The sequence below is a fragment of the Haliotis rufescens genome, unplaced genomic scaffold, assembly GCF_023055435.1.
Source record: "Haliotis rufescens isolate VD_foot unplaced genomic scaffold, xgHalRufe1.0.p SCAF_32, whole genome shotgun sequence".
NCBI lineage: Eukaryota > Metazoa > Mollusca > Gastropoda > Lepetellida > Haliotidae > Haliotis > Haliotis rufescens.
Genome location: NW_025964024.1, coordinates 4,521,288 through 4,533,872, shown reverse-complemented (window position 1 = coordinate 4,533,872; position 12,585 = coordinate 4,521,288). Strand labels below are relative to the sequence as shown.

At 42.7% G+C, this 12,585-nt stretch overlaps 1 protein-coding gene across 6 annotated transcripts in view; it reads right to left on the bottom strand.

The window, feature by feature from the left end:
* Positions 1–12,585, bottom strand: part of LOC124147658 (transmembrane protein 135-like) — a 219,053-nt gene that overhangs the window by 81,009 nt on the left and 125,459 nt on the right. For all 6 annotated transcript variants that reach the window (XR_007217921.1, XR_007217920.1, XR_007217919.1 and 3 more), the window contains one exon: positions 11,665–11,711. Coding sequence is in view for 3 of the 6 variants with exons in the window: in XM_046518346.2 (XP_046374302.2) it covers positions 11,665–11,711 (47 nt within the window). In the remaining 3 variants the exon portion in view is untranslated. The remainder of the gene's footprint in view (positions 1–11,664; positions 11,712–12,585) is intronic.

The following is a 12,585-nucleotide window of genomic DNA, read 5'->3' as shown; positions in this document are numbered from 1 at the left end:
ATAGATATGACAGTGGGTGTCTCCATGGTGTCTGGCTGTATAGATGTGACAGTGGGTGTCCCCATGGTGTCTGTCTGTATAGATGTGACAGTCGGTGTCTCCATGGTGTCTGGATGTATAGATGTGACAGTGGGTGTCCCCATGGTGTCTGTCTGTATAGATGTGACAGTCGGTGTCTCCATGGTGTCTGGATGTATAGATATGACAGTGGGTGTCCCCATGGTGTCTGGATGTATAGATGTGACAGTCGGTGTCTCCATGGTGTCTGGATGTATAGATATGACAGTCGGTGTCCCCATGGTGTCTGTCTGTATAGATGTGACAGTCGGTGTCTCCATGGTGTCTGGATGTATAGATGTGACAGTCGGTGTCTCCATGGTGTTTGGATGTACAGATGTGACAGTGGGTGTCCCCATGGTGTCTGTATGTATAGATGTGACAGTCGGTGTCTCCATGGTGTCTGGATGTATAGATGTGACAGTGGGTGTCTCCATGGTGTCTGGATGTATAGATGTGACAGTGGGTGTCTCCATGGTGTCTGTCTGTATAGATGTGACAGTCGGTGTCTCCATGGTGTATGGATGTATAGATGTGACAGTGGGTGTCTCCATGGTGTCTGTCTGTATAGATGTGACAGTGGGTGTCTCCATGGTGTCTGGATGTATAGATGTGACAGTCGGTGTCTCCATGGTGTCTGGATGTATAGATATGACTGTGGGTGTTTCCATGGTATCTGGAAATTTAGATGTGACAGTCGGTGTCTCCATGGTGTCTGGATGTATAGATGTGACAGTGGGTGTCTCCAAGGTGTATGGATGTATAGATGTGACAGTGGGTGTCCCCATGGTGTCTGTCTGTATAGATGTGACAGTCGGTGTCTCCATGGTGTCTGGATGTATAGATGTGACAGTGGGTGTCTCCAAGGTGTATGGATGTATAGATATGACAGTGGGTGTCTCCATGGTGTCTGTCTGTATAGATGTGACAGTGGGTGTCTCCATGGTGTCTGGATGTATAGATGTGACAGTGGGTGTCCCCATGGTGTCTGGATGTATAGATGTGACAGTGGGTGTCTCCATGGTGTCTGGCTGTGTTGATGTGACAGTGAGTGTCCCCATGGTGTCTGGATGTATAGATGTGACAGTGAGTGTCCCCATGGTGTCTGGATGTATAGATGTGACAGTGGGTGTCCCCATGGTGTCTGGCTGTGTTGATGTGACAGTGAGTGTCTCCATGGTGTCTGGATATATAGATGTGACAGTGGGTGTCCCCATGGTGTCTGGCTGTGTTGATGTGACAGTGAGTGTCCCCATGGTGTCTGTCTGTATAGATGTGACAGTCGGTGTCTCCATGGTGTCTGGATGTATAGATGTGACAGTGGGTGTCTCCATGGTGTCTGGATGTATAGATGTGACAGTCGGTGTCTCCATGGTGTATGGATGTATAGATGTGACAGTGGGTGTCTCCATGGTGTCTGGATGTATAGATGTGACAGTGGGTATCTCCAAGGTGTATGGATGTATAGATGTGACAGTGGGTGTCTCCATGGTGTCTGGATGTATAGATGTGACAGTCGGTGTCTCCATGGTGTCTGGATGTATAGATGTGACAGCGGGTATCTCCAAGGTGTATGGATGTATAGATGGGACAGTCGGTGTCTCCATGGTGTCTGGATGTATAGATGTGACTGTATGTCTCCATGGTGTCTGGATGTATAGATGTGACTGTATGTGTCCATGGTGTCTGGATGTATAGATGTGACAGTCGGTGTCTCCATGGTGTCTGGATGTATAGATGTGACTGTATGTCTCAATGGTGTCTGGATGTATAGATGTGACTGTATGTCTCCATGGTGTCTGGATGTATAGATGTGACAGTCTGTGTCTCCATGGTGTCTGGATGTATAGATGTGACTGTATGTCTCCATGGTGTCTGGATGTATAGATGTGACTGTATGTCTCCATGGTGTCTGGATGTATAGATGTGACAGTCGGTGTCTCCATGGTGTCTGGATGTATAGATGTGACTGTATGTCTCCATGGTGTCTGGCTGTGATGATGTGAAGAGTATGTGCATGAGTCCTAACTGTCAGAAAAGAAGTTGATGGAGCAGTGTTTGGACAAGGATGTGCCTCATCAGCCGACACACAACACAACAAAGCCATTATTTGGTGGAGAGGCGGCTGTGCTGGGAGCCCGTGGAGAGGCATCAATTCACTCCTACTTCTTACAGCCTTGTGTTATGAATTTACCAACTACTCATAACAGAAATCTACTGGGGACTTTCAATGAAGACTTATGTTACAAATTAACACTTAAAATCTCATACACTTGAGTGGCATGAATCTGACATTGTGTCACTGAAAACTGGGGGTTTTCAAATCGGGCAATTTACAAGAAGTGATGAGTCAAGGAGCGTTGACTATATGAGCTTTTGGGAGAGTGAACTGACTTGATGGTGTGAACATCCTCTGTGACTTGATGGTGTGAACATCCTCCATGACTTGATGGTGTGAACATCCTCCATGACATGATGGTGTGAACATCCTCTGTGACATGATGGTGTGAACATCCTCCGTGACTTGATGGTGTGAACATCCTCCATGACATGATGGTGTGAACATCCTCCATGACATGATGGTGTGAACATCCTCCATGACATGATGGTGTGAACATCCTCCATGACTTGATGGTGTGAACATCCTCCATGACTTGATGGTGTGAACATCCTCCATGACGTGATGGTGTGAACATCCTCCATGACTTGATGGTGTGAACATGTGGTCACATCCCCCATGACTTGATGATGTGAACATCCTCCATGACATGATGGTGTGAACATCCTCCATGACTTGATGGTGTGAACATCTTCCATGACATGATGGTGTGAACATCCTCCATGACTTGATGGTGTGAACATCCTCCATGACTTGATGGTGTGAACATCTTCCATGACTTCATGGTGTGAACATCCTCCATGACTTGATGGTGTGAACATCCTCCATGACATGAGAGTGTGAACATCCTCCATGACTTGATGGTGTGAACATCCTCCATGACATGATGGTGTGAACATGTGGTCATATCCTCCATGACTTGATGGTGTGAACGTCCTCCATGACATGATGGTGTGAACATCCTCCATGACTTGATGGTGTGAACATCCTCCATGACATGAGAGTGTGAACATCCTCCATGACTTGATGGTGTGAACATCCTCCATGACTTGATGGTGTGAACATCCTCCATGACATGAGAGTGTGAACATCCTCCATGACTTGATGGTGTGAACATCCTCCATGACTTGATGGTGTGAACATCCTCCATGACATGATGGTGTGAACATGTGGTCATACCCTCCATGACTTGATGGTGTGAACATCCTCCATGACATGAGAGTGTGAACATCCTCCATGACTTGATGGTGTGAACATCCTCCATGACTTGATGGTGTGAACATCCTCCATGACATGATGGTGTGAACATGTGGTCATATCCTCCATGACTTGATGGTGTGAACGTCCTCCATGACATGATGGTGTGAACATCCTCCATGACATGATGGTGTGAACATCCTCCATGACTTGATGGTGTGAACATCTTCCATGACATGATGGTGTGAACATCCTCCATGACTTGATGGTGTGAACATCCTCTGTGACTTGATGGTGTGAACATCCTCCATGACTTCATGGTGTGAACATCCTCCATGACATGATGGTGTGAACATGTGGTCATATCCTCCATGACTTGATGGTGTGAACATCCTCCATGACATGAGAGTGTGAACATCCTCCATGACTTGATGGTGTGAACATCCTCCATGACTTGATGGTGTGAACATCCTCCATGACATGATGGTGTGAACATGTGGTCATATCCTCCATGACTTGATGGTGTGAACGTCCTCCATGACATGATGGTGTGAACATCCTCCATGACATGATGGTGTGAACATCCTCCATGACTTGATGGTGTGAACATCTTCCATGACATGATGGTGTGAACATCCTCCATGACTTGATGGTGTGAACATCCTCCATGACTTGATGGTGTGAACATCTTCCATGACTTCATGGTGTGAACATCCTCCATGACTTGATGGTGTGAACATCCTCCATGACATGAGAGTGTGAACATCCTCCATGACTTGATGGTGTGAACATCCTCCATGACATGATGGTGTGAACATGTGGTCATATCCTCCATGACGTGATGGTGGTAACATCCTCCATGACATGATGGTGTGAACATGTGGTCACATCCTCCATGACATGATGGTGTGAACATCCTCCATGACATGATGGTGTGAACATGTGGTCACATCCTCCATGACATGATGGTGTGAACATGTGGTCATATCCTTCATGACATGATGGTGAGAGCAGAAAGCTAAATCCTCTCTGACATAATGCTTTGAATAGATGTGCCAGGGTCAGGTTTTTTTTATGAACTAATGTACGGAAAATAATTCCCCTCCCCTTATGCTTGTCATATTTTTGGATGACCCTCCCAAAGTCCTTGTACATATATTTCATGACCCAACCGAAAAAGCCAAATTTATATTTTATTATAAAATGTCCAATTTATTTCAAGTGTATAAATTTTAATGACTCCACTGGAGACCCCCCCTGATTCCCTCTGACCCACCCTCTAGAATAAATGACTGGTCCCCGATGTGGGCAAGTCCCTGAATTCAAGCTTATCAATATGTGTACATAATGAACGCAAGGTGTTCATGACATCAGCTAGGAGTGCAGACCACCTGCACTGCATGGCTGCAAGTCATACCGAATAATAAAAATACCACAAACAATCAGCTTGAATATTTTCGGACATGTAAATCATAATATCTCCAAACAAGAGCATGATTCATTCGATTCATCCTGTTATTTCAAGGCGTCTAACTAGCTCCGTATGTAATGCTGTCCCTTGGAGTGACTATGTCGATTATGTGAAGTACTGTCGACATCCATACGAGAGATCAAAATTACAGATCTGTCATAACAGCATTAACTTAGCAGGTGAGTTTGGAGGAGTTTTGCTGAGCAACTGTTGACTGTGTCACACTTTGGGCACACAGTCTGGAGGGATCGTGTTGGGATGGAGCTGTAGTGGCCACCTTGCTGTGCCCTGTGGCTGGTCTGGGGCATGCGCATACCCCAACACATCCCTGTTGCTACAGCAGACGGTCACAGCCCGGCAACATGGCTGGCCCAAGGGTGCTATATCAAAGTGACAATAATGCTTCTCTGACAGCTCCCACTAGAAGACAATCCGTCAGCTACAAACCACTCTTCCACTCTCAGATAATGCTTCAAAACATTCACCATCAAATTAATATTAGCACCTTTGATGGAAGGCTCTTAATCATAACCTTGGTGGCCCATCACCTGGTCTGAATCACACATACATGGATGGGATCATCTTCAGTGAGATTCCTGCGTCTGCCCGCAATGCCTGCGTCTGCTTCTTCCTTCGTACGTCTGCTCCAAAACTACAACCTCCATGTGCTTAGTTTGGTCCACACATGTGCCAACTCAAGGGAAACCTTTGACGAAACTCCCTTACAATGCATAGGACCATCAGGTTTGCACTCCCGGGACATGAAAATCTCGGGAATGTCAGTCAAGAACTGATCTGAATTTCTCAAAGGACTATTAACCATGATCCCCTCTGTATTATCTCCACACCAGAGCTACATACTGTAAGCAGACAGAACTTCCGATCCCAGTTCAGTCAAGGTGCAACATGCCAAACAAATATCACCACTGAGCACACCGAAAAACAAATTAGCTTATTAAACCCACGGGATTCTAAACATCCAAAAGATAGATTGATTCAATACACTGCCCTCATCTTAAAAACCAGTTTAAGTGCAGCTCTTTCAAAACACCTTTTTCAAAATATCTCATTAACAAATTTCAACAAATACAGTATCTTTTAAGATTAGAAAGTTATTCATGAAGTTCATTCTTGGATTCAAAAAGCGACAGTTTCAAATATTTGCACTACATTCAACTAAATCTTGAAGAAAAATGCCCTCAGGGTTTCTGGAGTCAGCCTGGAAGATGTATTTGCCATGGTGGATTCCTGTGAGCTGGCTAATTGCAGGTTTAATAAAGATGAATGAGATACAAACTAAATATTTTCAGTTTAATAAGAATGATTAATGATTTTGAAGGTGATAAACTTCAACTGCTAATGACTTTCTTCCCCCCATAATCTACTCCAGGGACGATTACTCAATGTTACAGATCGCAGGGGATACAGCACTAATCTTTCACAAATCAAATCTTGGAAAATACAGCTTTTATGCAGTCCTAAAATGGAACCTGGGCATTAATCATTTAAGCACAAAACTGTTGAAGAATGATTCAAATCCTAGTTTATTTGTGACCCAAGATTTCCAGTCGACTGACTTCAATAACAGTGATGTGACTTGACATCTCAGGGACTCTCTTTGTTGGCAGAGAGTTGCACAGGTTCTGCTGGGTCCTGATTGTGTAAATTCTAATTTGGTGAGTGTGACTGTTCCGAGAGCCTGCACCACTTACTGTCTCCTCCATTTCTAATTAATTAATTACACTGTCGTGCTAGTTATCAACCAGACAAGGCTACACTCCAATCCCTTCTCCCAGAAACAAAGTCTTTCAATCAAAATGCGCAATTGTCCTCCATTCACCGAGCTGGTGAACAAAGACGGAGGAAGACTGGCGAGTCGGGCCACAGACAACTGTCCGGCTGCTGCAGACAATGAAGCCATCCATCCTGCCAGCTTCCTATACCCTCTTGCCACCGGTGTCCACCGGTCCCAAGGACACCATTGTCCCAAGCTGACTTCGCCATAGAGAGGACACCACTTCTGGTATGCTGGCACTGCTCAGTTTCAAGAGTGCTGCTGGAATGAAGGAACTATTTCATCCATACAATTGCTTTTTGGAGCCATTCCATGCATGATTGGCCCTGTCCTCTGACTCATCAGAAATCTCACAAGGCTTTCTTACAATCAAAGACATCTCTGCTTTATTAACTAACGAGTAATTCCTGGAACTGTCGCGGCTTAATGATACATGACAGGCTATTATTCTAAATTCAGCACATGTAGTTGTAACGTATAGAATTAAGATCATCCAGAATCATAAAACAGAATTAATTCAAGAAACATATCAGCAAGATAATATATGATGTTTATAGTGAATTGTTTATATAAACAAAGAAACATTACGATTGTGGTATTTACAAAAGTTAAAAACATGGGTTCATGCACTTAGAGATTTATTGATTTATGTGACTCTTAACTCTTAAAAAAGACAGCTGTAATCGGGAATATAATATATAGCCTTTTATCCAGTTTTCTTACAAAATACACAAAATAAAAAGACTACAGAAATTACATATGAAAACAAGGCAATTCCCTGCATAAACAGATAGCCTGGGAGTGTACTGCCCAATCACAGTAGTCACGAGGCAATCTGGGTGTGTTAGAAGAATAGGTATCAGTTAACCCTTATCTCTGATCAAAGACAAACACAGCCCTGAGTTAAAGAAATACAAGAAGTTTTGTCTGAAAGGAGCCTTTGTTGTAAGAATAAGTGGATCTTCACCTTCTCCTTGTCCTGCTCGGAGACAGTGCATTAGTTGGTCTCAGACAATATGCCACAAGTTGATACAAACAGCTTGTTATTCACTCCCTAGACTTGCACATGTCTCTAAGGCAATAACTATTAGTTTAAATCATAAGTTCTAGATTACGTAAACAGCAAGAACAGGTTGTCCCAATTGGAGACTGGGGTCGTTAGACTTGCGCAAGTCTCTAAGGCAATAATTATTAGTTTAAATCATGAGTTCTAGATTATGTAAACAATAAGAACATGTTGTCGCTATTGGAGACTGGAGTCCTCAGACTGTCCACATATCTGGACTAGCCTACAAGGAGGAGAGAATGACAACACATCCATGGACTTTTCTTTGAGTACAGCCTTGGAGCAAGGCTATTCAAGCCCCTATTCACTGCCTTAGATATTTGCCTTACAGCTTATAGATGAATCAGTTATCAGGGTAGACATTTTGCCCTGCACAGCTCTGGCAGAAGACATTTCCATACAGGTGACGCCTCTGTGACTCAGTTGAGATAAACATTCTCAGGTTTGTGTACACCGTATATGATTCAAGAAATTTCATTTGGAACCAATGTCATCAGACTGAAGTTTCAAATATTGATATTTCCAGGCACTGAATACTCAATAATGCATGCAAATGTGCAATCACAATATATTTAGGTATATAAAAGAGCAAAGTATTCAGCAGCACTCTCTATTGTTGTTTTTTTGTTTGCTGTTTCACGACGCACTCAGTAATATTCCAGCTATATGACAGCGATCTGTAAATAATCAAGTCTGGACCAGACAATCCAGTGATTGACATCATGAGCATCGATCCACGCATTTGGGATACGATGACATGCATCAACAAAGTCAGCGAGCCAGACTACCTGATCCTGTCAGTTGCCTTTTACTGCTAGCATGGGTTGCTGAAGACCTTTTCTAAGTTGGGTCAGCACTCTTTGTGTGGAATGTTGTGATGCCATGATACAGTGGATGACGTCATGACACAGTGGATGACGTCATAATACAGTGGATGACGCCATGATACAGTGGATGATGCCATGATACAGTGGATGACGCCATGATACAGTGGATAACGCCATGATACAGTGGATGATGCCATGATACAGTCGATGACGCCATGGTACAGTGGATGATGCCATGATACAGTGGATAATGCCATGATACAGTGGATGACGCCATGATACAGTGGATGATGCCATGATACAGTGGATGACATCATGATACAGTGGATGATGCCATGATACAGTGGATAACGCCATGATACAGTGGATGACGCCATGATACAGTGGATGACGCCATGATACAGTGGATGATGCCATGATACAGTGGATGATGCCATGATACAGTGGATGACGTCATAATACAGTGGATGACGCCATGATACAGTGGATGATGCCATGATACAGTGGATGACGCCATGATACAGTGGATGACGCCATGATACAGTGGATGATGCCATGGTACAGTGGATGACGTCTCACGGTTCTGTGATAACTGAACCCACCTGGTCAGCAGAATGTGGACAAAAACTGTTCTGATAGATATTCATCAAACTTACTATCTGTTTTATGTGGTATTCAATTGGCCAAGACGAACAGCTTCTTTTGTGACATTTTGGACTGAGACAAAAGAGATACTTATCAATTAACGATTCAAAGGGAGCGAAAATTTCAAACTGTTTCCAGTATCCATTAACAATGTTTTTCAGCCAATCAGATTGCTGCAAACACTTCATTTTCCAATTGTTGGATGATGGTGTGTGTGAGTAACTGTTTTATGAAGCATTCATCAATCCTGAGTGTTCTGGCAGCACCGTTCACTCACTTACTCAATGTAAATGACAGACAAACCAGTGGTCGACAGCAAGAGCAATAATCCACCCATTTTGACTAAATATAACCCAATCAACCATTTCTCATGTACCCACAAAGCAGCACTTTAATCTCCTGTGGTACTGACGACCTACATGTATTCTGCCCCCGGAATCCCTATGGCATACTTCCAAAACAAGATGAATGCCCTGTGTCTCCATTCTAGCATGGTTGTAGTCGATAAACAGAATATTTGCGGAAAATGTTAGACGTGTCTGTATACCTCCAAAGGCTGTGGCATCTTTTCTCAATTTTCTAAGAATAATCCAATCTCTAAAATTCAATTTTGCAGTAGAATGATTTAACTCCTGACTTTTTATCTAAGTCTGTAATTTAAGATAGCCTCCGTACCAAACACAATAGCTTATACAGATCTCCTTTCAATCCGTGATCGTCTCGTTTTACCAGCTAAATATGAGCAATTTCAGCGTGGAACTGACTCAAATTCAATTGAGACATAAGAATAAGTCTTACTGACTTTATTGAGAACACTTTGTATTTACTTCAGGTAACACTTATAGTTACTTGGTAGCTCATTATTAAATGTCAGTGGCCATTGCAAGGCAAAATGATTAAAGAAATGTAATTTTCTTGAGGAAAACCAGAAACTGCAATTTAATTATACGTCTTTCTTGAAATAAGATTTCACTGCGTTTGTGTCGGAGGTAGTGACAACGGATGTTTTGTGCAGCGTTAAACTGAAGGTTGGTCGTTCCCCTGACATGGGGGCTCGGAGGATGGAGGAGCAGACGCGGAGGATCATCCATTACTCGGGCAGTTGCAGCAGCTTCATCTCTCACACATCGCTAATGTAACAGGTGGAATTAACCCCATCGTTCTTCCCGGACAGTAAAACTATCTCTGTCTAAACTGGCCACAATTAACGCAGCCCGCTCATGTTTTAGACACAGGCAAAAAGCACCACATGCAACGTCCAATTAACACTAAATTATGCAGTTGAGAAAGGAATTGTGTGTTTTTGTAAAACTTATTTCCCCAAGGAGTGATGAGTCTCAATTACTTTGCAGCTATTTCCCTACAACTACCTCTGGTGGCTACACAAACTGTCATTGCCAATTCTAACAATCTCACACATTTGCAGGCTGAAGCTCACCTGGGTGTCCGAGAATCTCATCTGAATTGATTGGATCACGGCAGATTTGAAATATTCTAAATGTCTGTTGTAGCTGTGTTGTAGCTGTGTTGTAGCTGTGTTGTGGCTGTGTTGTGGCTGTGCTGTAGCTGTGTTGTAGCTGTGTTGTGGCTGTGATGTGGCTGTGATGTGGCTGTGCTGTAGCTGTGCTGTGGCTGTTCTGTGGCTGTTCTGTGGCTGTGTTGTGGCTGTGCTGTGGCTGTGCTGTGCTGTGGCTGTGCTGTAGCTGTGCTGTGGCTGTGCTGTAGCTGTGCTGTAGCTGTGTTGTAGCTGTGTTGTAGCTGTGCTGTAGCTGTGTTGTGGCTGTGTTGTGGCTGTGTTGTAGCTGTGTTGTAGCTGTGTTGTAGCTGATCAGCACTCAGTAGTGTGATAAACGGTAGACAGCACACTCTTTCATACTTGAGCTCACCTCAACAACACAAATCATACTCTTTGCTGCAGATTTGGACATCATCACACACTGTAGCTCACCTGAGAGTGTTGATATTGAAAGTACAACAATAGTAATGGATAAACAGCACCTTTCCTTTGTTAGCAAAATGAAATAATATCTCATTAAATACATGTCTCTGATGTTTGATGTTGTAACCTCCCATGGTGTGAATGCAGGGGTAGATCCCACGTCTTTGTCCTCTGTCCACTACGGCAAGAATTCAAAGCTGTAAACATGAATTCTGCCAAAAGGTCCAGCCCACTCTACATGTTCTGTGATGTTTTGTTGGTTTGTTGTTTAACGCCACACTCAGCAGTATTCCAGCTATATGGCGGCGGTCTGTAAATAATCGAGTCTGGACCAGACAATCCAGTGAGTGACATCATGAGCATCAATCCAAACAATTGGGATCGATGACATGCATCAACCAAGTCAGTGAGTCTGACCACCCGATCCCGTTAGTCGCCTTTTACGACAAGCATTGTCACCTTTTACGGCAAGCATGGGTTACTGAAGACCTATTCCAACCCGGATCTTCACGGGGGATGTTCTAAGAAGATAACAGTCAAACACTTACCTGAAGAGGTAGAAGTAGACAGCGGAGGCGATGCTGAATAGAAGAACCTGCAACATAAAGTCCTTTGTTTAGCATGGATGAGCCTAGTCCCACGCCATGACTACAGAATATCAGCAGTAAACGTAATCATAACTAATCTTCATCATAAACACAGGCAAGTGTAGCATATGAAATCAACATTTCAAGTTTCAACATTTTTTAACTTTTTCAAAGGAAGAGAGATTTTTATTGTGTAATACAAGATTTCATCTGTTGTATGTAAGTCCAGGATGAGCTGTCAGGTAGAGTTCCATTTGTTAAAAATAAATCTGTGAAAAACGTAGCATACAGTAAACTATGGTTACAACGAACACACTTATAACGGATATGAAAACCATATTTTCATCACGGCCATTTGCTGTAAATATGCTTTACATATGCTTATAACGTACTATGGTTATAACCAACGAAAATTAGTGGTCCCTTTGAGTTCGTTATTACCATAGTTTACTGCATATTTCACTACTACACACCAGTATTATCCAAAACATAATCAATTTCTACTAAATAGTTCATTTAGGTCCAAACATTTTTTTCCTTGTTAATTAATGAGCCAACCCAAAATTTGAAAAAAAAAAAAAATTATACTAAATATTAAAGCAATGTTTGATTGAAAATATGTATTTTTAACCTTTGTAAACATGTTTAGGAAATGAACTTTAAAATCAACCATAACAGTATTTGTTATTTTAGTATTTTGCCACATGCTTCATAGCATTTTGAACAAGAAAATATGATCACAAATTTAATTCACACTACACTGAAAATGACTACAAACTGTACAGAGCATTCACATAGTATTTCTGTTACAACATGAGGTATCCAAATTGAAGTGAGATTCTGTTCAAATGATGGTAATGCAAATGTTTTTGAAAAATACTT